Source organism: Acanthaster planci, linkage group LG13 (assembly GCF_054643075.1).
Source record: "Acanthaster planci isolate LZ-2023a linkage group LG13, COTS_SCS, whole genome shotgun sequence".
NCBI lineage: Eukaryota > Metazoa > Echinodermata > Asteroidea > Valvatida > Acanthasteridae > Acanthaster > Acanthaster planci.
In genome coordinates, this window is record NC_141789.1 from 9107622 (window position 1) to 9135428 (window position 27807).

At 42.2% G+C, this 27807-nt stretch overlaps 1 protein-coding gene across 2 annotated transcripts in view; it reads right to left on the reverse strand.

The window, feature by feature from the left end:
* Window positions 1–1238: 1238 nt before the first annotated feature.
* LOC110988185 (uncharacterized) overlaps window positions 1239–27807 on the reverse strand; it is a 39156-nt gene continuing 12587 nt past the window's right edge. Inside the window, exons 10-15 of one of the 2 annotated variants that reach the window (XM_022251486.2) lie at window positions 13475–13753; window positions 12164–12391; window positions 5192–5323; window positions 4570–4945; window positions 3158–3278; window positions 1239–2990 (exon numbers count right to left, since the gene is read on the reverse strand). In XM_022251486.2, coding sequence (XP_022107178.2) covers window positions 2973–2990; window positions 3158–3278; window positions 4570–4945; window positions 5192–5323; window positions 12164–12391; window positions 13475–13753 — 1154 coding nt within the window. In that variant the 3' untranslated portion in view covers window positions 1239–2972. Of the gene's footprint in view, window positions 2991–3157; window positions 3279–4569; window positions 4946–5191; window positions 5324–12163; window positions 12392–13474; window positions 13754–27807 lie in introns of those variants that run through there. The other variant, XM_022251488.2, reaches the window with a different exon arrangement.

Genomic DNA, 27807 nt, shown 5'->3' on the forward strand with positions numbered 1-27807 from the left:
AAAATGTTTACAAGCAGGTATCAAAGGGGATGGGACACCTTTAGCTTGGTGATAAGATGCAATAAAAAGCATCCCCAGACTAAGAGAGTCCCCTTCAAACCCACGTAAGGTATGTTTCAAATCAGCACTGACTGCCCGATATTGTTTAAGAGAGCGAGAAAAATTCTATAGTTTGACTGCGCATGCGCACACAGAACACAGCCAAATCGTCAAAAAAGATTCGGAACTTCGGGCACCATCGTGCCGAACACCGTCAAAAAGATCGTCCAGGGATGCGGTAGGTAGAGCGATGCCCGGACCTTGCGGCATAGAGCGAGGAACGGCTCGTTACTCCCTGGCAATCATGATCAAGGGCGTTGTTGCGGCATAGCACGGTCAACCCGATCTGAGTGGGCTTGGTGACCAAGGGTAGTGTAGCAGTCGATCATGCTAGGCCCGGTGGGTGGAGTAGTCATCAGTGATCAAGGCATTGTTACGGTACCGCTCGCTCAACCCAATAAATCCTGGTAGTGGTCATTAGCGATCAAGGCATGTTGTGGTACCTCCGCTCAGCCTGATCTTGTCGATAAAGGTCCCGGGCATGTTGTGGTATATCACACTCAACCCCGGCCTATTCAATCCACTGGGTCTCTCCTCGTCGAGGCCGCTAATCAGTAACGCAAAACCGCAGCACAAAGGAGCGGACAGCCCACCAAGCCCCGCTCCACGGGACTGCAGTGCATTGTGGAGGGTCAAGGGAAGCATGCATAATCAAGTCTCTCAGCGAATCGTAATAGGCACATGGGAAATTTGCATATGTAGGCTGGGCAGGGGTATGTGAATGCAGGAGACTGTTGAGTTTTTGCATTAAGCAAATATCTCGTCAGTTTTTCTCCAACTCATGAGACAAAATCTGTACACATTTCGCCTGGTGACCCCTCTTTCTAGTCAACATGTGAAGACTCCAGCCTTCCTAAGGTGTCAAGAGCAAATCATTTACATCAACAGTAGAGAGAGTATCTGTAAACTAAACGCCGCCCACCATCACCATGGCAGCCAGTGGCAATACCACATTTTCTATGGACACATCTCTTGTCTGGAAGGGGGTACAAATTGGCCAAGGAGCATCTGTTCACGAAAAACTAGATCAACAAAGTAGGATAGACAACTGGCTGTGTAGAGTCAGCAAAAAAGACTGTCGAAAGAGAGCAAAGGTGTTTCTGTAGACAAATAGAATAGCCAAACAAACAATGCAACAATTCCTTTAGAGATGTTACATACCAATAACAAAAACTCATTTATTACTAAATTAAAAGATTCAAGTGTGACAAATTTGTTTTTTGAGAATACATGTATATGGGGGGATTTGGACCAGTCAGTCAAACCTATGCCAATACCCTTCACATTTACTTTCTAAGTAAAGATTCAATGTGTAGTAAACCATGTGGTCCATTTGGAGAACAAAGGATTAGCTAGGATTTATTACTGTGTCAGAAAAGTGTCAGTCACACTAAATGTGAACATAAAAATGATTTGGAGGATGCTACCAAATCAAGGCTTTAAGCATATGATGTATTTATAGTCATCATGTCACCTTAATCACATACATGTAAATGGTTCATTTAGCAAAGGCACACTCCATTATCAACTTCTTGTACCTTTCAATATATTATGCATGAAGGCTAAATATTCGCTAATCCATTTACCCCATCTTGCCAATCACTGTTTTTTATGTTTAGTAGGTGTGCCCGTGAACAAGTCCGCTGTGTATGGTCAGCTTCCTATACCTCCAGCTTTAAAACTACTGTGAAACTGTCGTTCTGGTCATGTTGAGCTCAAATACTCAAAAGCAGAAACAGTACTTGTTGACCATCACTGGCAATTAATGCGAAATTTTCAAGGCAACTGAATATGCATGAGGTATGGCCAAATACAGATAATGTGGTTAATTTCCTGTCAAAAGTTATCAACAAAGTTCCTGAGGAAAAGATGGTGGAACTGGTTTGTCAACTTCCAATACCTTGGAGAGCTGACATAGTCTATCCATTCATCCTCCAGTCAAGTTAAATTTGTAGATTAGATTACAAGCCTAAGAAAGTCATGAGGGCATAGCTTTGTCTCTATACCTTAAAACTCAACTACATTTGAAAAGATGGCCCAACCAGAACATAATTATACCAGTACTTGTTGACCACCACTGGTAACTAACAATTGAAATTGTTCCGGCAACTAATTATACATGTGACATATGAGGTATGAAGTAAATTAGAATAGATGGTTCATTTCATGTTGCTAGCTAAGATTAGTTCCCAACATACATGTATTGGAAGTTATCAAACAAATTCATGAGGAAAAGATGGTGGAGCTGGTTGTCAACTTCCAATACCTTGGGTAATTAACATAGTCTATCCGTCCTCCTGTCATGCAGTGTTTGTATACATGTAATTAGATCAAAGGCCCAATGAACAATCACAAAGACATACTTTTGTCATTGTATATGAAAAACTCAAAACTTAAAACTACGACTGGAACACAACTCTTGCTTTGAATCAAAAGGGGCAAAACAAAAATTTACGTAGTGTACATTTAGCATGTTCAATATTAAATGTAAAGTATTAACACAACTTACATGCACTTTGATTAGCCATGAATTATTAACTGTGGCAGGGAACTATGAAGATCATGCACAGTCTGCCAAAAGTCCAGCTGTACCTAGAGATTCTACAGCCTTTTACATGCTGGTAAACACAAATGGCTAATCTATTTACCTGGTTACCTGATGCTCTTGAAATAAATCTTTCAAATACACTTCAAAATTATGCTTGTGCATCAAGCCTTCGATTGGTTGTAGGTATCACATGACAGTGAGGCACTCCCACAGTCAGGGAGGAAGATCCTTTTGCTCAAAAATACGATGCTGTCATCATTGGTGCTGGCCTCAACAGACTGACAGTAATGATGCATTCCTTGAGTAAGTGTCGTAGTACAGAGCATTACTGAATGTCCATCATCTGTTTTAGGAAACAAACATAAGTGAATCAAATGAAAACAGGAAGCCTGTTCCATTGTTGCTGACAATTTTAAAAAAGAAAAAAGTGTGATGCATTTTTCAAATTGAGCAACTTTCCAGAAGAATTAATACACATTAAATGTGTGCTTTATCCTTCAGCCTATTTACCTCAAGAAAAGCAGTCATAGGACTCTGGTCTGGGAGAGAAAGTGATCGCACACTGGAGGCACTGGAAGAGCTACTGTCACAAGGTGTATCCTCACCAGAGGAACTAGAGGAGCTGCTGTCACTGAATAGAGAGAAAGCCAGGTGTAACATATCGTAACATATTAACCACTTGCTGCCGGGGACCCGGGGACCTAGGCTTTATACACGAGGCCAGGAGCCCGATATTAGGACAAAAGAGCTGGGCCTTGTAACAAAAGACCGTGCTCAGCACAAAAAACTGAGCTGCTGGGCATTACCGACATTTTTTCACTCTCAATGGTGGAGATAATCAAGCCTTGTTTTGAAACAGTATACCATGGTTTGGGGCATTTAGAGCAAGCGGATTACCACCGGGAACAAAAGCGCTCCACCACCACAGTGATGAGCCACACAGCATCGCTGCACGTTAATCTGGCCCATATTAAAAAGACGCCAGCAGTGCACTGTGCGGGTTTCGGGAACAAAATAATCTTACATAACACCTCACAATCTGGGCTCTTTTTACAAGGCTGGAGGCGTGGCTGAAATATTCAGGAGTCAGTGAAGGTTACCTGTCAAAGTAGCCACCAAGGAGTCCTTCGTGTGGGTGTAAAAGTCTTTTAAATGACATGATGAATTTTTTTGAAGAATTTTGAAAATCGCCCGGTATGTGTGCACTGCATTTTTATAAGCACACAGCAACATGTGGTTAAGGGTGAGGCATTATGTAATGCTCTATCCCTCTCAAGGAATCTATACTAAGGAAAATGTAGAGATGTTTTATACTCATTCTCGGTGTTTGTTCTTTGAAGGGTGCTCAGCACGACATCAATGTCTGTGATATCAGGTGTACAAGGAAAAGTTGCATGTCTACAACTGGGTCCCTCTCGCATATTTTGTTCATTTTTCTGTCACAGATGTGAACAATTTTTCCTCATTGGTTAACTGAAGATAATCTTGACAGAACTTACCACGGTAACAACATTGTTAAAACTTCAACCAATCCCCCAAAGAGTCAGATTAAACTGAGCACAAAACTTATTTACTTAGTCGGCTGGTAAAGCCGCAGGTTGTGGATGCGAATCCAGCCCATCTACGTGCCCTTGGGCAAGGCACTTTGTCACTCATTGCTCCCCACCTAGGTGTAAATGGGTAACCTGTGAGGGCAGAGATGGTTACTGTGGTTGATTTAGCTGCTTTGCTCCAAAATGGCTCCATTGAGCTGTATACTCCCCAGGGAGCTGAGATGGTAGTTGGAATGTTTTATGGGCTAAGTGAGCAGGGGTAATAATGGAAAGTGCTTTGATCTTAGTTGAAAGCACTGTATAAAAATGTTGTTATCATTATCATCTGCTAAGGAAGCAAACAGCCAAATAGTTCAACAAGTTGCTAACCTGTCCTGTGTCCTTCTTGTGTCAGCTTCTTGTGAGTTGGTCATTATCGTCCTTAGGACTCGGTTACGCTCAGCGATGTATCTCCCAAAGTCCAGTGGATTCTTCACATGATACCCCGGTTCTATTGGCTGTATTCCAGTGTGTTGTCTCCTACCCTTGTAGGTCCAAAGGTCACAAGATGCATATTCTTTAACAAAGGTTGCCACGTCTGATAAGCACTTGCTGGTGTGACGGTGTGACGATATAGAAGGGATTAACCTATCCTTGCCAAAAAGGCGGTTGGCAAAGGCATTGTCAAATCCGAAAACCCCAGCTAACTGACTGCATCTTGCCAATGAAAGGTCACTGTACTCACCACGTAGCTGTTTTAGAATAGCTGTGAGAAAAACAGATGCACTGGTTCAAAGTTATAACTGAAACTTTTGATGCCACTCCCATGTTTTTTCCATTCTGAGCCTAAAAATTCATCCTGTCATTGACAAATATGCCAGGTCTGGTAATGCTGCAGCTATAACATTGTCAAAAATTATTTGTTTAAGAAAGTGCTTCAAAGGGTCAGATTGTGGTGATGCCCCCCCCCATTTGAGCTCAGCAGCAACAAATAACAACTGTATTACAACACCTTTGCAGTCCTGGGCCAAATGTCCCATAATTTGATCCAAAGGCACATTTTTCCCTGGCAGACCTCTCAGGTTGGCAACTCTTTCCCAGATGAGTTCATGTCTCAGTCTACTTGGTGCTGCTCCAGCTACATCTATGTTACAAATCGACAAAAACATGCCATAAACCATACTGGTGAAATTGTTGTACAGTGATGCAGCCTGTTGTACTATAAGCCAACTGCTCATCAAATAGCTACAAATGACATACTGAGTCTGTGGTTCATAAGGTGAAATGGAATTATGTCATTCAATTTTACAGACTGTCAAAAAAGTCAACTTGAAAATTCGTATCTATTTTGAAGGTTCCATGTAATTTTGCATAGACACACTTTCTTTGCAACTAACTACTCCGTCTTAAATTCATAAAATTTGCCTGACTTCCATTTTGGATGAAGTAAAATTGATAAGAGCAGTTTTAAAAAGGATAAATTGTTTTTTGCTTTTTTGACAAATGATGACGCAGGCACAGTTGCAGTGATGTCATTCAAAGAGTGTGATTTGTTCATGCACAACACCTTGGGGTACGCAAGCTTGAATTTAAATAAAGGCTAGATGATTGAAGACGCATTTATAAGTGTGTACACAGATACATGTATGTGGTTTCAATGAATCATTGAATTAGATCACAAAACAAGCAATCCATTTTGAGCATTAGCCTATAAAACAATCCTGCAAAACAATTGATTAATTATCACTTCCTTAAATCAAAATAACAATCATAAAGATCTGGAAAAAAGTTTTTCACAAAACTTACACTTTCAAGGTTACCAGAAAAAAGCAAAGTTGAGAGATACTATCTAGGAACATCAGTTTCTGTCTTGAAGTACGATAGTGAATATTTGCAAGCTAGAATTAGCCAATCAGAATCAAGGTGTGGTATTCACTCCTCCTTCCTTCATCATTTTCCAGCTTTTTTTTCCGTTTGAAAAATATTTCTGGTGTGCTATATGCACTGTCTTTGATGTGATCAGCTGGAATCAATGATACCTTGCATAGTTTCCATGAAAGTGAACTTTTGAGAAGTAAGATACATATGTAGGTGAAGATGTGTATGAATGTAGGTACACTCATTTTTTTCAAAACAAAACAGATGCGTCTCTCAGACAATGCCACTAAACCAGCTGCCAAAGAAGTTTCTTTTCTTTTCTTGGGAGGGGGTAATTAAACCAAAATTAGAATAAAAGCATAATATCTCTGAATAGAGGGAAGATAAGCATAACTCAACAACTTTTGCGCAATCACCACTTTTGTGGTAATGTGAGCAGCAAAGAAAATTAAAAAAAAAATACTGATGTCCAAAAACGTGTCAGTTTAACCCTTGCCCCCAAGGGTGTATGTCAAATCATGCTGAAATAGGAGAAATTCGGACTCTTGGGGTTAAATATTTTTGACAGAACACCACAAAGTACAATGAACTGTACATTGTTAATTTCAAATTTGACAAATTTGTACGGTGCAGTTACAAGTATTACCAACTTTTGGCAAAACCCTCAGTGTTCATTCAATTTCTTTCGTGCGTGACTATACAAAGGTCATATAATCACTTGACTGAGTGCAGACTAAAGCTGATAATCATTTTGTAGAACTAACTTGTTTCCACACAGATTCCGGGCAATGCTTCTGTGCATTAAGCTGGGGTCCTGTCATGATGGTAAAGCCCAACCATCCCCTTCAAATAAGATGAAGAGTTTTACACAACTTATACATGTACATATAAACAAAGTGTTTAAATTGAATAAGTTTCAAAATGGTTATTTGTTTCACAAGCGTGCCAGTGTTGGCAAAGTGTTACTTACCATGATATCAACCATTTATTAAATTAATGGTCTCATGTCTTTTTAGTCTTGATACAATTTTCAGGACCAAATTCCTAATCATTTGACATGATCAAAATCATGATATTTTCATATCACTACTGAATTAATATTAAACAAGTGAGTAATATGGATATCGATGGAATCTAACACAAATATGCATTTTCAAAGGTTACATTAAAGGGCCCATGAAAAGTGGTTTTGTTAGTTATAACTGGAAAGTGTATGCTTCTACGCGATATCCAAAATGTAAAAGTTATTTTGATTCATCAATGGGAGAAAAATTTTTTTAAAATTTGGCGAAATGGTCCCGCTCCTGAGAGGCATCTCATTAATATAGAAAATTTGCATATCTGTGTCGCACATTTGAGGAGATATTGTCGTACACTTCTAGTGCGTTAATGCTTGTCTTGGGTCGAGTTTGGAAAATCATTTGGCATTTTAGAGAGATCACGCCAACCAGATGTGTTGCCACAGACTGCAGCAACACCTATAAAGAGGGGACAAGCCCGCATAACTTTCGGAACAAACCAGAATTTAGACAAATTTGGACATCAAGAGTCAGGCTGACCAGAGCCAACTGGTCAGGACCGACAGTGAGCTCCAAACTGTGCTGTGGGCATTTTCATGCACAGTGGTTTTTTTTTTGGAACAATTGCGACGCGTTTGGGATTAGATTTAAATGATTGCTGAAGTCAGACACCACACCCAGAATCTTTGGGAAATCAAAGAAAGCCTGTGAATAAAGACGAAGAATGAAACTCGAATGATGAAATGTATAAAGAAATGCTTCCAAATTGGCCCTTGCTACTCCACTCAATATACTCATATGTGTACGGGTCATGGTGCTCCATTTATGTATGCCACAACACCAACTACCCATAGGTGACCATACTGCATGTACACATGCTTTTACTATGCATACGGACATTGTATAGGACATGCACACGCACATGTATGTATTTACATTTGAACATTCCGTGGACACTTATTGTGGATGTCCAACGTCCACGTTCCTCTTCGCTCCAGACGTTCCAAAATGGTGCCTGACTATAATTGTGGGTTCTCAAATGTATGTGTCAGATAATACCATCATTTGTCAGGATTAAAACATTCGTTTGAAGGGTCAGTAAAATTACCCACAACAAAGGGAATTTTATTCCATTTTTATATCCCCTATGCAGTTACATTATGACAATTGGATTGGTTAAATGTTGTTTTTGGTTAAAATGTATTCCACCCTGATTTTAACCCCGTTTTAAACTGCATACCGGAAGATCAAACCAAAATCTTCACCCCATTTTAACTGTGTTTCAACCGAACCCACCACACTTTGTTATTCAAGCCTTAATCCTCTCCTGGTCCATCGGCAGTTCAAACAGACTGTCACCTAGTTTCACCGTGTTTTAACGGTGGAAAGATGGTTTGCTAGAAACCGGAGAGTCCCATTGGGTAAATCCACTTTTACCTAATAAAGGAGTGAGCGGTTTGGGGGGAAATTTCAATCATCTTACTTACATTCCACAAGCTGGAATTAGCTTCAGTCATGGAGGAATAAAACACATTCCTCCATGCTTCAATGTACATGTATTGGCGTGTGGAGGTATTCCTGCACCCGTTTACACAACAAATTCACTGATTTTTGACATATGAAGCAATGAATTGTTTGAATAAAAACGATACTTGTGTCTGGAGTAGTTTAGTTATAATAAACAACTGAAGTTTTATTGGTATAGTTACCGTCCATTAGTCCTTAATGACAATTAATCGGAAGTGACTGTTTTCTGCATGCACAAAATCAAAAGCGCTAGTGATAAAATTCAAGATGGCGATGCCCATAGTCCGATGTTAACCATTCGTCAGAGCGCTGAAGCTTATACCGAGTAAAACTCCCCTTGGCAGTTTCGTAAGAACCTGGCACTCCAAACCATACCAGAATCTGGAATAATTCATCCCAGTTTTGAGGACGAACTTCCTTGTTCCACAATTTCTCCATTCGGACAGCGTAAAGCTAACGGGCCACCCGTGTAGTACGGCTGCAACTCCTAGCCCTCCCATGTGCTAGGCATGTCATGTCATACATGTACACAGTTGAATGCCCCATGACGCGTGATATTGGAGGCAAGCTTTTCTGCACGTTCATGGTCTTGGTCGGTCAAAAGGTGCACGGGCGGACGCGGACATGAACCAATATTGCGGCGGGTGGCGATCATCAACCGGCTTATGTTGGCCAGCTGTCAGTATCTTTGTAGTCGAGGAATTACCCATTCTCATCTTCTTCAAAGTAACCCTTACAGTGCACTTTTGATCTGCAGTCTACGCCGAATTCCTGGTAAGAAATCTTTCAATCCCCCCGTCCCCAAGCTTAGAACATCCTTTTCATTATCATCTCAGCCAAAAGCAAGAATGAACGAGAGCTTAGTGTCTGTTTGCCAACAGAACAGAGGGCTTTTTCGCATTGTTTTGCAATTTTGAACAATTTGTGTATACTGGCATCATAGAAGTGGGCACATACATCGTGGATTCATCATTTTCATCATTGATGTCGAGTTTGGGTGGGCGGGTAGGGACTAATTTTCAGATCTAAGAAGTATGTAAAATTCTGAATCGGTCAATCAGAAAGTGACCCGTCCTAACACTTGTCATACATACAACTACAAACTTCTCAAATTAACTGCTTCAGCATGATCAGGTATGTAGCTTAGGAGATGTAGTTATTTTTAGAATACCCTTTAATGGCATGTGACCAGTCAAATGACGACATCATCGGCACATCATGTTGGTTTAGGTCTGTAACACTTTTAAAAATGTGTAAATGAGAGCTTTCAATTAACCCAATCACACATATGTAGTTTAGAAGGAACACTTGTTAATGAATGCCCTTTAATGTCACGTGATTGCATGGTCATGTGGTTACGGCATCATTACATAATGTAATTTTTCATCTATAACACGTCCCTTTCAAGATACACGCAAGATTTCAAAGCAATTGGGACTCTGTTTAGGAAATATAATGCTTTAAAGATCGCCCCACGTGATGACATTGTCAACACATCATGCTAGTTTTCATCTCAAACACATCCCTTTGTGGATACATGCAAGGTTTCAACCCGATCGGACACAAAGTTTAGTTAATGTAGCCATTTCAAATCTGTGTACAAAAAGCTATGGGAAAAAATAAAGATTGAAAATTTCAAAATTGTTTACATGATGACTTCATCATGATGTCACTACTTTGGTAGAATATTTGCCTGATCATCTGTGCTTGGTGTAACTTTTAGACCGATTCAAGTCTGCTAGCTGAAGATATTGCAACTTGAAATCTATGTACAAAGTCTATGGGGAAAATTAAAGATTTAAAAATGCATGACAAATCATATGATGATGTCATGATGATGTCATCAATTTGGAAAATACTTTGCATGTGGGTCATCATTGGGTGTAAGTTTGATAATGATTGGAGATTGCTAAATGACCCAAACTGTGTCGCAAAAACGTGTACAAAGTGAATGGGCCGAAAAAAATATTGAAAATCAATAAAAAATCACTTGATGACGTCATCATGGCGTCATGCTTCTATGCACATCTATGCATAAGGGTCCTTCATTGGTGTAAGTTTAGTGACATTCGAAAGTTGTATAGGCATTAAAGTGGTGGCCAGAAAAAACGTGCACAAATTAAATGGCCTTTTGGGGAGAAGAAGAGGAAGAAGAAAAAAAAAAATTTGCAAAAAAGCCAAAAAAATCAGAACAAAAAGAATGCCTTTTTCGCAAATTTGCAAAAAAGACGTAATATGCAAATTGAGGCTGTATGTATGTGAATGACCCAAAATAAATTTTCCCCTTGATCGAGCGTGAGTCCAACTGCAATCAGTATCCAATCAAAATTCATTTTGAACGTCCATTTCTAACTTCATTGGCCAAGTATGGAACGTAATGGCATGCATCTTGGATATTTGCATGCATAATATTTTTCTGATTATACATAAGCACAAATGTAGTGAGAATTTAGTATTGTAAGGCGGCTGAAATGCCGTACCTACATGTACATTGTAACTTTACATGATAAATCCACTGATTTTTGACATATAAAGCAATGAATTGATTGACTAAAAATGATACCTGTGTCTGGAGTAGTTGATTTTGAATTCTCACCATCTTGTGATGCGGGGCCATCTAAGTTTACTGTACAAGTAGGCCTACATGTCACATGTCATATCAAAGCTGATCATCCGAACCTAACAGTGTGGGTCGGTTTGGTTGGAAAGTGCCATGTTAGATGATTTTAGGTCCGGTTCTGCAGTTCAGTGGTTTGGCTGATGTGAGAGCTTGTAGCAAAAATATTCATGACACGCGGATGATCGGGCGCCATTTATACATAACCATGCATGTTACATTCCATCCGCGGATCAACCTGTTCGTGAAGGGCTCAAATGTTCAGCAGAATTTGCGATGTGTTAAATGGTTAAATAAAATGTTTCAGTGAAATGCATGGGATGCATGACGTCTGAAAACTAATACATTCAGGTATAGGATAGGCCTACGAAGTGCTGAGTCCAGGTGCAAAGAACTCACTTGTTTCAATCAGTGGCGATTAAAAGCTATTTAGTATACTGTTAGAGATTAGGGCGGGGCAGCCTATTAATGCAGTATCGCCATGCACAAAGGAGCTCATCTGGCCTTGGGCATTATACTCCACAAAACTGACTGCAGAGTGTGATTCCCCAGAACATCCCTGTTTAAATTAACCTAATAGTCGGCATTGCTATCCGGGGTTAAAAAATCACAAAACTAACCGCAGAGTTAATGAGCAGATCTCCTTACCAGTTTCCAAAAACAACCCAATTTAAACCCTGTATTTTTGCTACCCCAAGTTTAACCGAAAATGAAATCAGTTAAATTGAGTGATCAGACGGCATACACCAGTTTTAACTGAGGAACTGTATCTTAACCGAGTGGAAATTCATAGTGTTATTGGCATACTAGTGAAAATTTAAAACTTAATTAACAGCTTCCCACGGAACCTTTAAAATACATGTAGTTTAACTACTTTTGCAAATCCAACCCAAAAAAGTAAGTTTACATTCACACCAAAACCTAGTGATCTTATTCTACTTACTGGCAAGGAAGAAATGGGTGATAGATTTGTAGCGTGTATGATTTCGATTCCAAATATCAAGGAAGTCAAGTTTCCAGCAGGACACAAGCCCATTTCCATCACCTTCCCTGATGAAATCCTGTCTTGCTAGGTGGCGAAGACCTTCCAAAGTTAGGCGCTTGGAGTATTCAAGCACCTGGTCCTCACCTCTCTTTCCAATCTCACACTCTTCACTACAAAACCACACATCTGCAAGAGAGAGAAACGTGAGCCAACGAAACATTTTACACAATACATGTACATATATATGCAGGGCTTGAAATTAACGGGTGCAGTTAGCTAAAATGCGCCTGTTTGTCTCAAAAATGCGCCCGTAAATCATGAAGACGGGTGCAAGTACTTACACCTGTTTGATTCCATGATTGTGATGAAAAATAAATGTACCTGAACATTTTTATCGTTTGTTTCTACTTTTCATGAAAAATATTTGAAGTTTTTGACTCTACTTCGGATCAGCCTTACCACAGAACCATAACAGGGTGCAATATTTTTTACAATGTCACTGAGCCCACACCACAGTCTCACATGCGATGCATGCTCACACATGAACGTACGCACGCATACCCACGACCAGTGTCACGATCTCGCTGAATGGTTTGCACAGTGGCCGTGTATGAATTGATATGGTTGGAATTTACACACGATTGTATGGAAACTGGCCACGACCACAACCTTTTAGACTCGCGTGTGAATTCAAACCAAAAGAGTGGATTCAGCTTAGACTTCAATTTTGCTGGTTCCAGTCAGAGCTTAAACATGTGGTTTTGAACGCTGCTCCAAAATAGCTGGAACCAGTAAAACCAAAGTCTCAACCTAATCCACTCATTTAGAAAACGCTTGAGTTAGTTCCCTTCTATATGCATGTTATGAAGGCCTGGTGCCAGAGTGTTGGTGTCACGTCGTTAAGTACAAAAGCAACAGCAAGGACCAGGGTCTTTGCTTTTTTGTCTTGAAAATATGTCTTTAATATTGTATCAGAGCTACTTGCTCCCGCAAACTGACAAATTCAGCTGTCTAGGGAGCAAGTATTTGCTCCCGTGATGATTAGCCCAATTTCGAGCCTGGTATATGAATTTAAACAGGGATATTTCAAATCTGATGAGAGGGAATTTCAGCGAGAAGTATTGTGTGCAACTTTTACTCAATACAGTGACACTGAGTATACAGGCTCCTTTTAAAACACATCTCTACTTGAAACATACACATCTGTCTCTCCACATTAAATATTCAATTTGCAAAGCATCAATAACTTCATATGCATGGTTAAATTACCTGGGATGTCTGATGACTGCAGACCCACACAGAAGGGGTGATACCACACTCTTTTAGTGCAAGCACTACCCCGTTCACACTGAACCATGAATAAATCCTCCTTTCCTTTATGGCACTGACAGATGCAGTATATGTAGCTTGCCGACTGTTTACATGCTGTAGAGCAGTACCAGTCTTCATCAGTAACTATTTTTTTGTCTTGTTTCAGGCAGGACAGATGGTACCAGCCATTGCTGCACATTGCGTTGCAGCACCGAACCATCTTTTCACCGCGTTTTTCTGAAGGTAAAATGTACGCATAAATCATGTTAATTTTCCAGCACAGCATACATGTACCTCAGCAAACATGTAAACATAAGAGGTTTCATTGAAGGAGGGGGAAGCGTAGGCTGACCAGAGAGTTTACACATACAGTACATGTACGTTCATGAAAATACAGGACTACAATGCAAATGAGGGGATGCCCTCTTTTCCTTTGCTATGCCACTGGCATACATTTCAAGCCTCTCTTCCGTGAAATTCTCCCCCACCTAATGTGGGTTGAGTCTATTTCTGCATACATGTACCTACCAGATTACCAATACATATGCATTATCTCCTAGTCCATTACTTCCATTCGGTAAATTTTTTATCACCAATAGTGCGCCTCCACTCATTTGCACCCCCCCAGGCATCAGCCATGTTTTTCCTCTTTTTCGATACGCGAAGTGCGCCGAGGCCATGTGGGGAGGAAGGACGGAGATTGGTAATCTGGTAGGTGTGCAGAAGTAGACTCAACCCACATTAGGTGGAGGGAGAGTCTACTGCCTGCAACCTATGCAGATCACCAATACATATGCAGAGTAGCACCAAACCAAGGGGCGGTGGGAAGGCAAGTACGCTCTACTAGTATCTCGACACCTTAAAGTGACTATTTGAGTGCCTCCTCTTGTAAGGGAAGAGGATGGTCCGCAATGGAGCAACTGCAATGCCGTCCAGCCTAGTCTATTTGTATGGCCCCCCTGCAAACATCTTCGAGGTAACAGGAGGTGAATGTGGTATGGGTTTCAAAACGAGGCTCTCAAAAAATCTCTATCACAGGAAACCCGAAGAGAATCGGATACTGCACATATTGGAGTTCACACTGTTCGTCATGTCATGAAAATGGAGAACTGTGTACTCCCGTATAAATGTTACCCGAGGAATCTCGGAGTCTGGTGCAGAATAACAGCAATAAGATGTTCCACGTCAAAGCAAGAGCCGGTAATATACAGACGGTCGGGTACCAAGGGACTGGCTCAGTCACATTACGATATAGTGTCTGTTCTGTTTTGTTCCTTCCGTCATAGCAGACGTCCGTAAAGGAGTTATTGGCTTCGAGACATCAGTTAACTTCTGGTATTAATCCCAAAGTCTATGGCTCATCGGAACATCCAACTTTCAGGAGGCTGAGGTGTAGTATAAGTGTACCTCCACAGTGATTTATCTGATGAAGTGACAATGTGCTAACCCACATACTTCTGTGCCTGAACTTTGAAAGTTCGGGAACAGGAGTGCCCCATGAAGATCAAAAAGTGCCAGTAGAGGCCAGTAGTTGAGGGCCCATCATCGTTTCAATTGCTGACAAAATGTGTCTTGATGGCAAGAGCTATCAGGTTTTGTGGATTTGTCCTTGGGCCGAAGATATGCACGTGGGATAAAAAGCCAAGATGAGAGGATTGGATTGAACCTAACAGGAGTCAAGTTGCTGTGACAGGAACCAATGCACATGAAACAGTTACCTGTATCAACGAAGGTAAGAATCCAATAAAGACCCCGGCCAAACAAAGGGAAACCATGACACTGAGAGGGTAGCCGAATGAACGGACAAAGATATTCATCTGACTGAGTAAATATCTGCTAGAACCTTGCTACTGTAGAGAGTGCCTTGAAATTTGGGCATTGAAGGCACCTGCAAAGCAATGTAACTGTTAGCCTTAGACCTAAGGGGAGGGGGGCAGTGTCAAAGTTCCCTCTGGTCTATGTCCCAAGCCCTGCTGGTGAAGATTGACAAGGCAGAGCAGGACTTGATGGCCAGTGCATAAAAAAATTAGAGAGGGAAGGAGGACCAGAACTGTTCCAATTGTATCTCCTCCAAATCCTTCACAAAAAACGGTAAGTTTAGCAACAGGTTTCTCCTGTCTATAGATGGGTGGAATTAAATTAACCCTTTCACTTGGGAAGTTTACTACACCCGTCCAAAGCAAAGTCTTATGTGTAAGTGTGGAAAAACAGGAAAATGTGACAGTCATGAATTATCCAGAAAGAGATGAAAACTTTTTTTTTTTGTTTTACCCCAAGTATGACTGCAGTGAGGGCTGGACAACAGGGAAAAATGCTGTCAAGCCATAAGGAAGGTACTCTGATAAGCTATGAACAATGAAAAAGTTGGAGACGGGAGAAAACTCCAAGTGGCCCAGATAAATGAAGGTTTGACTATCTTTATAGAGCAAGGAGTCATTGCCGGAAGACTAGTTAAGTTCAATGGAAGTTGCACCTTGCGACAATGAACAGCTCCAGCACATGCGAATGTCGGTTCAGCATTTCTGGGGAATGAAAAAATCTTGTCTTGTCTTATACATAGAATAGCTGCAGATGTTCCTTTATTGAAGGACTCCAGCAATTTTTACTGCATGCACAGGGAATTAAGTCTCAGTGCATGAATCTGGCCGAAGAGAGAAAACTTATTATCCACTAGAGCGCCCGTGAGAAATAAAACAGTCACCAATGTTGGTCCTGCCTGACGGGCACAAATTTACTAGCGGAACAGTGGACATGAAAACCCACTCCGATATTCCAAATTATACGCAAATATAAAAATGAGACAAAACCCTGCCAAGTATACCTCTTCGTATCAATTACGCAGTCATAATCGGAAGAGGGAACCCGAAGGGCGTTCACAACAAAAAACTGTGGCTGACGGTAGACCAACTCTTGTCGGACCCTGTAACCAGTGACAGTATATGAACTTGGCCACGCCCACATCAGAGGATCTCGCATCTGGCTAACAGGAAGCATTTGGAATCCACTGCGGTGTAAAATTTGGTGAATTTGGATGCCTAAAACACGGATGTGGATTGGAGAAAGCACTACTAGGACCATACAAACGGCGCAACCACCAGGGCAGGGCCAGAAAATGGAGGGCAGTGCTTAATATGCCCGTGGCTCACTGTTGACAAGTACACACCTCGGTTCCCCGATGACAGAGTCTCCGAAGGCAGTGGGATCAGGTGTGGGGAGGTCATAGGGGTCTGCGAGCATAACGCAGAATTATGTCCCGCAGATCCTGTGCAAGGTTACACCCGATAGGCTGTCCATACCTAGACTAAGCCATATTCACCAGAACAGCCCAGGGAGTGAAGGGGAGTTGAAGGGAATAATGCACTTCTCTGTTTCATGGCTAAGGCACTGATACGTAGCGTATTGAAAGGAGTTGTTTCAGCCACGGCTCACGCTAAGTGTACATGACTCGGTGTCATATTCACCGGAGGCCACCCAGGAAGACTATGTAGGGTGGCCCAGTAGAGAGTAGCTCCTACTGCATGACTGAAAGCATGCAAAGAATGGTTAGCCAAGGCATAAACATAGCGACGACAGACAGGTGTATAGAGGCCTCAACAGCAAAGCAGACCGGCTATCTGCGTTGTGGTCTGGATCTTGCCTGCGTTACCCATATTATGTCCACCAAGGCCACATTGGCTACGGCAGGGGATGGCCCGGTAGCATGTACAATGTAGCATCTACCCACGCCAGAATGTCCCTTAAATAAAGAAAGACTGAGGGCAGTGGTTGAGGGCATAGAGCGCTCAGTAAGCCTCTTTGCTGGAAGAAAGAGCCGGAGAGTTGTCCTGCTGAACCGGAGCCAGAGAATGACAAGCGGGCACAGAGACTCCCGGAAGGGGATCATCGATAGAGGGGGGCCGAAAGCCCCAAAGTCGGAGTAGGCCTAAGGGCTCGGTGTCCCCATGTGAAGCACAAGCCAGATTTGGAGTGGGAATGATCCTGGATGCTGACGGATCTCTACCGGAACTGTTGGAAGCTAGGAAAGTAGTATTTGAGTCTGTGAAGGAGAAGCACTGCGACAAGAGGATCCAACGAGATGGTGCCAAGGCAAGTGATACATCTACAACACAAAAGCTACGTACCATTTCAACTTGTAATTTCACCCTAAAAGCCTGTAGATCTATAACCACAGCAGCTGATGACATCAAGGAATTGTATCTCTACAAATTTGGCCATGGTAGTAATTTCCAGCCTTGCCCTAGTTCAGTTTAATTGCCATGTCAAAGCCAAACAGCGGAGGCAAGCCACAATAGCAGATGTCATCACGAAAGATGATGTTATTGGGCTACCCGACCCTGTCCCACCAGAGCCTATCACCCTAAACCTCAGTTTTAGTGTAACTTCCAAGCTTCAGGCTGACATTAAGTTACTGGAACGTAAATTCTCAGACCAAATTTTGACGCTTTCTGACCATTTTGTTCTGTTTGTGTTTCTGAAAGGGAAATAATCAATGCACTGAGGAAGAAATGTGATGCCCTTTGCTCTACCATTGATATGCTAATGGCCCCCTCACGGAGGTAGTGTCTGTTCAGAGCTCCCACCCTGTACGTTGAGCCAGAACCACCTTTGTGCAAAAACAGGACAGTCAGATACAGTAGTGCAAGACACTCCTGCGGTGCTGACGAACAATCGCCTTGCTGCATTGACTGTCGAGGTCGATCCCATCATTACCGACGGCACTGCGGACGATCACGACTCCACTAATGATGACTGAGGCCGAGCTGTTGATCGATTCGTACTTCGAAGCCTTGCAGCCAAACACCCAACCTGGCAAGAAGAGGGGACCCCCAACCCTAAATAAGCCTCGTTCCCTGAAAGAAAATGCCTCCTTTGAAGCGCAGCTGGCACATTACCGCAGAAAGCATAAGGAACAGATTGCTGCGAAGGACAACCACTGTCTAACCTGACAAGGATAGTGGCTACACCTAATATAAACTGCCATGCAGATGTCTTGGTCATCGGCGACTCCATGATCAAACGGCTACAGCCCAGGAAGCTGCACAGGCAAAAGAAAGTGATCTCATACATACAAGTCATACGATGTGTGGAGCAGAATTGAAGACCTTGCACCCAACATCATACATCTCTCAGCAAAGTACAATGTTTCTGGGGTAATTCTTCATGTTGGAACCAACAACACATCTGACAGCCCAAAACTATTGCTGTCAATTGCAGACAGTCAGAGAGATGCTCAATCCACAGAACAAGGAACCACATACCTAAGGGACAGTATTATCTACAATGAAAGCTCTGAGGGGTTCTCATTTGTTCATCTTAATGTAAGGAGCATAATTAATATAAATTTGAGTATCTTCAATTATACTAAGACAACAAAGATATCAGCACGTAAATTGAATTTTTTCGATTGACGAGTAATTGAATTTTTGCCACAGCTGTTATTATTCCATCAACTTTGTGCTGAATACCAAGTAAACGGGCAAACCAGACACAATGAACAAATAATTGGGGCACACAAGACCCCCAGCATGGTTCTCTGACCAAACCACTGCTGGGTACCCAGACCAAGCAACCATAAAAGCTAGGTGCCCAGACCAAGCCACTACAGTACAGCTACGTTCCCAGACCCAGCATCGCCATAATAACATGAATAAATGCAAGTTCTTGAACATAATTGTTTAAACAATCAATCAAATTGGGTTGAGCATAACCTCATGGAACTAGCGAGCGCTATGTCAAGCGTGTACTGATTATGTATTCTGAAACAGTATGGTTACATAAGTGCCCCGTTAATAATCAAAATTAGATATGAAGGCTTGCTGGCCCAGTGAAAAACTGCCACACGCGAGAAAGCGAGCCCATTGGGCAGAAAGCCGAACCCTTGGCTCTCTTTCAACATGTGTGCACAATGAAACTCATTTATGAGAACACTTACACAAATTCAACCGTTACACCTAACTCTGACCAAAGAGGTACAGGATGCAAACCCTGAGCGCGTCTACAAACAGGGACAAGTGCACGCCATCCCTAAGAAATAAAGACAACTGCGACCAAACAAACTACAGATGGTGCTGACAGTACGCAAGTGCCAAGTGCAAACACTGCAACCTGGCCCAGCAATTGATGGTTCGCTGTTCCCTTTCCATTGCTGGCTGAGAACAAGCTCCTTTGTATTGGAGCCGTGGCAAGATATCAGACCAAATGATTATGGAGTGTGGAAATCGTCGGGTTAGGTCATGGAGAAGCACCAAAACCTTTTGGCAGAGGCCATATTCATCGATTCTAATCAAATCATTAGTGCCAACATGTAGGATTATCATGATCAGTGCCATTTTAGTTGTAATCAAGTCATCTGCCATGGTGTGAATATCACACCCCCCTGCACCCCTTTGCTTTTCCAGAGGACCTCGACTCCAACGCCCAAGGGTTGTTCAGCTCGGCGAACAATTGAATTGCCCAGTATCCACATGGCACCTGAGAAGGAAACCAAACCAAACAGAGGCCAGGAAAAACCAACAGAAGAAAGTTGCACTAATTCAACGTTTTAGGGAAATGTACGCTTAGGCCCACCCGCCCCCTTTTTATTGCGCCCCTCCTATCCACTTTCCTGCTAATAGTTGCCTTTGTTAAATGGTTTTGCCCGTCCGTTTCCACGGATATTAGTGACACTGAGGACTTGGGCGCACGTATGACAAGTAGGCCCTTGAACGGCACTTTCCCCGTTCCTGAATTTCCAGGTAAGGAACTCCTTGTGTAGTTGACCAGGATGCAGCCCCGATCCTAAAGGAATGACCCCGAATATGATGCTAATCTAAGCCAACAAATTGCAGAATTTTCCTCAAAACGACACTGAACTGGTTTTATGTAACTGGCTGCCCAACAAAATGGCAGAAAAATGTGCTGGCTTCCCATGGATGCACATCCACGTAAGACAGCAATGCACGCACGGGTCAAACTTTTGGGTCATCTGACTGCACCAACTGCACAAACTAGGGAGGACCGCAATGGTTATTTGTTGAGCAGCAGAACCATAATGAGACGGACACATTCGGAAATTCAACATCACAGAAATGCACATCGGCTGCGGAAGTACAGCCTCCTGAACCCGCGTTTTTGATTGAGCTGCAAATTCACCGACTCGCAAAATGCCAAAAAAGGCTGAGAGGAATATTGCCCTAAATAACTGGAATTCATAATGGGAAGCACAAACAACAGGGAGCGCATCAATCAGACGTGCAAGGGTATGCAATGAAATAGGCTCTCTAATACCCGTCGGTGGGCGGATACGACAACAGCCCTCAATCAATTTAGTCACTAAAACTCTTTTGTGGGGTCCCAACTAAAATAAACTTTATGATAGAAAGCAACCCCCGACACATATGTAGCAATTGTCACCAAAGCCACATTCGCTAACGACAACCATGCCACAAACCGGCGAATATCATCTACTGATGCTTGTGATCCATTTGACAAACAGTGATGGCGAAACTCACAAAATGCTCTCCAGCCTGTGGCATATGTTTTCTTAGTATTAGGAGCTGCCCCCCGTAAGCGGCTGATTTCGCAATTTAGGTCTGTGCAAGAGGAGGGAGAGGAGTTATGACACGGTCCGCTTGGGGAGCTACCACTCAGAAATGTGGGATCTGAAAACATGAAAGCATCTGCAATTTCATTATACTGACCAGGAATGTGCTTGCCCTGAAAGAAATGTTATAAAGTATTTTTTTAACACAAAAGAATGCACCAACTGCATAATACGGTCACATTTGGAGGATTTCGTATTTATTATCCGTACGACCACCCAATTGTCCGTGAGGAATCTGACTTTCTTTCCCGCAAGTAGCGGAGCCCAACATTCTGCAGCAATGAAAAAAAGGAAAAAAATCCAAATATGCTATGGAAGGAGGAATGTGTAGAACTGCATCCAACCCTGCAACCACTTGCCATGGAAACAAGCCCCAAAACCAATGCTTGCCGAAGCATCAGTGAACAGTTGCAAAACCTCATTGGATTCCCACTCCTGAGTAGAAAATATGGAAGCACCATTGTTCCAGCCACATCATTAGGTCCAATCTTGTGCCCTTTGTAAAACGTGTTTTGTGATGAGGGCGAGTCAGTCCATACATAAGGGCAATGAGGCGGTGCAAAAAAGCCCACCGGGGAGGAACTGCCAAGCACAGAAAATTCAGTGAACCAAACAATGACTGAATCTGAACTAACGCCATTTTGGTTTTGGCTAACACAGCCTAAATCTGCGAACAAAGGGTTTTAACCTCGTCTTGCAGTACACAAATCCTCTGTTCGACTAAATCAAGTTCAAAACCCAAAAATGTGAGTATTTGGACAGGACCTGTGGTTTTTTCATCAGCCAGGGGCACACCTAGTTTGGCACACTGGTTCTGGAAAGTGGCCAGCAAGGCTGCGCAGTCCTCTAGAGATGACCCTACAAAGAAGAAGTCCTCTAGATAATGCGTACGGAAAGAGGACCCAGCAACCAATCGTTCACGGAATTACAAAAAGGAACTGAATTTCTCAAAAAGCGCGCATGAAATACTACACCCCATGGGTAAACATTTATCATAAAAATACGTCATCAAACATAAACCCGAGGAGCTCATAATCTGACTGCGCAACCGGTAGTAAACAAAAGGCTGATTTGATATCCGCTTTGGCAAACCACGCCCCTTTACCAGTTGTAACAACCAGCCCAACCGCATGGCAAAGGGGGCGTAGTGCACCGTGCAAACGTCCCTATTGACAAATCACTGATTGATTGACCTGCAGGAAACAATAAATGGTGAATTAGGCAGAATGAATTGGGTTCCTTCTTTGGCACAAGCCCAATCGGACAGCAGTGTAGACTGGGTAATGGCCGTTGCAAAAACGGCCTAGCAATCGTACCTGCATGAATTTTTTGGGAAGATTTTGCCTAACTACAACTGGACTGGACGAAGCAGCAGATAAACACCGACAGCTAGGCAAATTCCCTTCGATCAGCAGACGGTGTGACTGAATGTCAACAAGCAGCTTGCGGGAAGACCACAAACATAACAGTTCGCTCAAACAGCAAGAAGATAAACGGCATGCATTGGATAACAATTTCTTTCATGGCCAAATGAGCCCCTGTACTCATCAGTTCAACAAGGTTTGTTGATATTATAGACAAACTTGAAGACATTGTCAATAAAGCCTCCAGTGAACACAAAAAAATGATTGTAACTGGGGATTTGAATTTTGATGTTTCCAAAAATGATAACATAAATCCTAACCCAATTACTTCTTGTTTTAATTCTTTTCAAATGTTGCAACTTATACACGAACCAACATGTGGTACTGAATCCACTCAGACCACAATCGATCTTATTTTTAGTCCCCACCCAGAGCTCATGAAAGATTGTGGTGTCTTACCAGTCATAATAAGTGACCACTATCTTGTCTAGGGTTTATATACATGTAGTTGGAAAATGCCAAAAATGAAAGGTCGTTCAATTAATATTCGGTGTTTTAAAGATATAGACAATGATGCTCTAAAGAAAGATCTCATTAATGCACCATGGCAACGTGTCTTAAATTGTAATGACGTTGGCATTCCCTATTTATGAGCATTATCAATTTCCATGCACCGATTAAAACTTAACGTACTCAAGGTGCCTCCTTACACTGGCTTGATGGGGAAATTCTTCAACTTATGAGGCAACGTGATCGTTTGCAAAAAAATTGCCAAAAGCACAGGTTCACACATACATTGGGATTCAAAGAGAACAAAAGCAAATCAACAGGTCCAGATAGGATAAGTGTTAAAATAATAAAAATGTCTAACTCGTATCTTTAACCTCTCCATCACATGTGGGAGATATCCCAAAGACTGGTGACATGCTCTGGTGACACCAATTCACAAGGGAGAAGACAAATGTAGTATAAGCAATTATCGTCTTATCTCTATACTGCCGATTGTCTCTAAAATTTTGGAAAGGTTTGTGCACTTGTCAGTATACACTTACCTGGAAGAAAATAACCTTATTCCTAGTTGCCAGTCAGGATTTAAACCCTTGCACTCAACTGAAACCACCCTATACGATTTGAAAATTGGTGTTTCCAGGCTATGGAGCATGGAGAAGTTACAGGTAGTGTGTTCACAGATCTTAGTAAAGCATTTGATCGTGTTGACCATGAAATTCTTCTGGAAAAATTGAAAAGGCTTAACATGTCTACTTCACTAATTGGTTGGTTTAAATCATACCTAAGTGATCGTAGTCAGTCGGTAAATATTGAGGGTAAGATATCAGAGGTTCTGCCTCTAGCCATTGGTGTCCCACGGGGTTCGATATTAGGACCGCTTTTATTCATTATTTACACAAGTGATCTGCCATCCTGTATCCCACCAAATTTTAACTTGTATATGTATGTAGATGACTCAACTCTAATGTGCAGCTCTTCCAATATTAATGAAATAGAGAGGAATCTGAATGTAGCTCTTGACAGAATTCTACATTGGTGCTCAAGAAACAAACTTGAACTAAATACATACAAATGCATGCTTATTGGCTCAAGGCAGAAAACTGCGAATACAGAATCAAACTTCTACATTGCTGATTGCCTAATTGTCAAAGAAAAATCTTGCAAACGCTTGGGAGTTATTGTTGACAAAACACTAATTTGGGGCTCACACGTTGATTACGTAAGAAAAACAGTCTCATCTAAATTAGGTATGTTAAGCAGAAACCGGAACTATGTCGAACAAAGTAGCCTGCACACACTTGTCATTGGCTTAGTTATGCCAACTTTAGAATACGGTTCCACGGTATGGGGAGGAAGATACATATCCCACGATACCATTCTTAACAAATGTCTAAAAAGAGCTGCACGGATAATCCTCAAATGCACCTCTTTCACCCCCTCAGCAAATATGTTTGCTACACTGAACTGGGTACCATTTTCTGAGAGAGTTACATCTCTGTTCTTGTTTTTAAAAGTCTAAACAAATTGTCTCCTATGTTATCTGACAAATCTGTATGCCATTCACATAAATTCGTGGAACAAGACACTCAGTTAACAAAGCACTTAAAATCCCTTCAGCCGAAAAAGAATGCTACGCTCCGTTCTGCGGTGAAAGGTGCAAAAATATGGAACAATTTGTCAGAGAAAGTCAGAAGTATATCAGAACTACGGAAAGCCATGACCAGTGGCGTATAGTCCAACATGCTGATCTACGGAGATGTTATCTTGGTTGCAAATTTTAATTGGAACCGGATTGGGAATTTCCCTGTGTCCTTTTTTTCCCATAGGGTTTTTAGCGGGGTTTTTGCCCATTCCGTGATCAGTATTTAATTAATTCTTTGATTATTTTAATGTTCACATGTGTATGATACTTTAGTGGTAGTGTATTTGTAAATATTAATGTTCGTCGTATTTGTCCATTTTACTTTTCATCGTGAGTTTTTAACTATTTTATTTATTTGTAATGACCATAGGGCCCAATGGAAACCAACTGGGCATACCCTGGGTAAAGAAATGGAATGAATAAATAAATAAATGGAAGCGAGCCAGCCAGCAAGCACGCAGGCACACAAGCAAGATAGACCTGAGCCGCTTTTTTTTGGGGGGGGTTGTTTTATCATAGTGGATGGGTGAGAAGTCGTTGCCAGAAAACAAGCAACCACAATGTGTAAGGAAACATTTACCAACAACACAGTCGGGCAGGCCACGCCCAGTCAAACCCAACCGTGAGGAGTTCAAAATCTCCAGTTACTGCAAGCGTTTAGACCTGGCTGCAATGGGGGAGGCCGAAAGCCCAAATGAAGGAGAAGGCCCAACGGTGCGGGGCCCCTGCGTAAAGAACGGGCCGGAGAGGGGCCTGGTCCCGGATGCTAACAGATCTCAATCAGAACAGGAAAGGGCCAGAGCCGCCGTCTTTTTACTTACAGTGGTTGGGAGAGAACCCATTGCCAAAAACCAACCAACATCATAGGACAAGTTCTGCGGTCAGCGCAAGCATTAAAAACCTGGCAGCGACCACGTGCAAGGTACAGCGCTGCACTAGACCACGAGTAGTGGCCAAACAGCATTCTTTCACGTGGCAGATGACTACTGTAATGCGCCGGGACCTGTCCCTATTCGTCAACATAAGGGACGACTCGAACGCGCTCCGACTGTAGGGAGCGTGAAACATGCTCACCGGAAAACCCTTGCAGGTAACGGCGAACCTATACCAGCAAGCCGAGCCGACTGCAGGGTGCCGAGTCACGCCCCAAGCTGCCTGCGTAAGGGGCGTACTCGCACGTGCTCCGAACGAGAAGGAGCGGAGGCGAGCCAGACACGTTGCTCCATGCTCAAAGAGGCCCATAGGGTGAGACTCACTCACCAGTACCACCGCTACGAGTTCACGAATATCACTTGATGCTTGAAGAGCGAACTCATGTGCTCGACAGTAAAGTACTGGAGCAAATTACGGTATTGCACGGCCGTACCCTGGACCGGCCAACGGGAGGGAATAGTTAAACACACACTGTGCTATTCCCTAGCTTAGCAAGGACTGAAACCAAGCACCACTATCCTTACTAATTTAGGAATCCCTTGCCCGCAAGCGGCCAAATAACTTGAAGCGGGGTGAAGACTAACTCCAACTTCCCTCAGGCTCTCGATAATCCAATACACAGAATACACAGAGGGAAATCGGAAAAACCAGAGACGCCGAAATATCGAGCAAATATGAAAAATCGAAAACCAAATATTAAACATATCAAGAAACCAGAAATGCCGAAATACCCGGCGAAATGAAAAAAGCAAAAAGCAAATATCCATAGAATAATGAAGCAACTGCTTTTGAAAACTAATCAAATTGTACACCAGAATGCCACAACTGGGGCGAATCATAGAAATTAAACAAGCAAGCAGAATAAATAAACACACGTTCTCAATATTTATTCTGAAGCAACGGTAATATATTTATCCAAAAGCAATAGCGCCACCTGGCGAACTCTGAAAACAGGTCAATACAAGGTCAGTCTACCACCTACGTAAGACTGAAAAGAAAATGGTAAAAAATCCATAAATAAAATTACAAGGGAACAATCTTGCCATTCACATGATTCAGAACAAATAAACAAACAAGGTGATAGAGGAATAACACAGAAACACGCGTTAGCTAAGAAAAAAATTCCCAAAATTTTGGGCTGGTAAAACACATTCCGTAACGTAATGGCGTTAAGAAAAAGAGGACGAACATGGCCGACGCCTTCACGGGGGAGAGTGGGGACGCACATTTGGATATCGAGAATTTAGTCAGTGAAAATAATGGACCAGGAAATGATGCATAGGTATTGGTAATCTGCGTGGGTTGCAGGCAGTAAGACTACATTGTTGGGTATTTCTGTGAATTCTTTTGTCTAAAAAGGGCCTTAACAACCTCATTTACCACCTTACCTAATTTTTGTTTGCTCAGTCATATATGACAGTGACAGCATATTCCTCGATCACCTTGTTTATTTGTTCTCACTCTTGTGAACGGCAAGATTGTTCCTTTGTCCTTTTATTTCTGGATAATTAGGGTCATGCGCATGACCCTAGTACAGTTGGACAGAAGACAGTCTAGCCTTTCCCTAAATACCAGTACATACCTTTTTTCTGAAATACTGCAATATTGCATAGATTTCCGATATTGCAGATTAAAGATGGGTTTCCTTTTTTCTGAATACCCTGCAGATGCTGGATTTAGATAGGCCCCTACATGTACATTTATGTGTGTTTCCATTTTCAACACATTTTTATTCTAACTGGTCCTTTCATTTCTCTTACATCTAATAAACACTTTCCTGAAAAATCTGCGTGGGATGCATGTTGAAAACTGTAAGCAACACCACATGCTCATCAATATCATGGCATGCAACACAAACAAATTTGACCGGGGACCAACTTGACCTGGGATTGAATTGACCTGGGACCAAGTTGAAATTAGACTGAGTTGACCAGGAATGAGCTGATCTACGAGTTGACCTGGGACTAAACAGACTTGGCACCAAGTCGACCTGTAACTGAGTTGACCTGGGACCAGGTTGACACAGGAATGGGTAGACCTGGGACAGAGTTGACCTAGGACCAAGTTCACTTAGGACCAAGTTGAACTGGGACCGAATTGACCTGGGACCAAATTAAATTAAACCAAGTTCACTGGAAACCATTTTAGTACAAGCTGGGTTGAAAATCATTACGACTCGTAAATGTATCTGCAAATGGGCTTCCTCCAACAGATCATTTCATCTGACTGTTCCACTGGAGTGGTTTGCAAGGCAATGTGC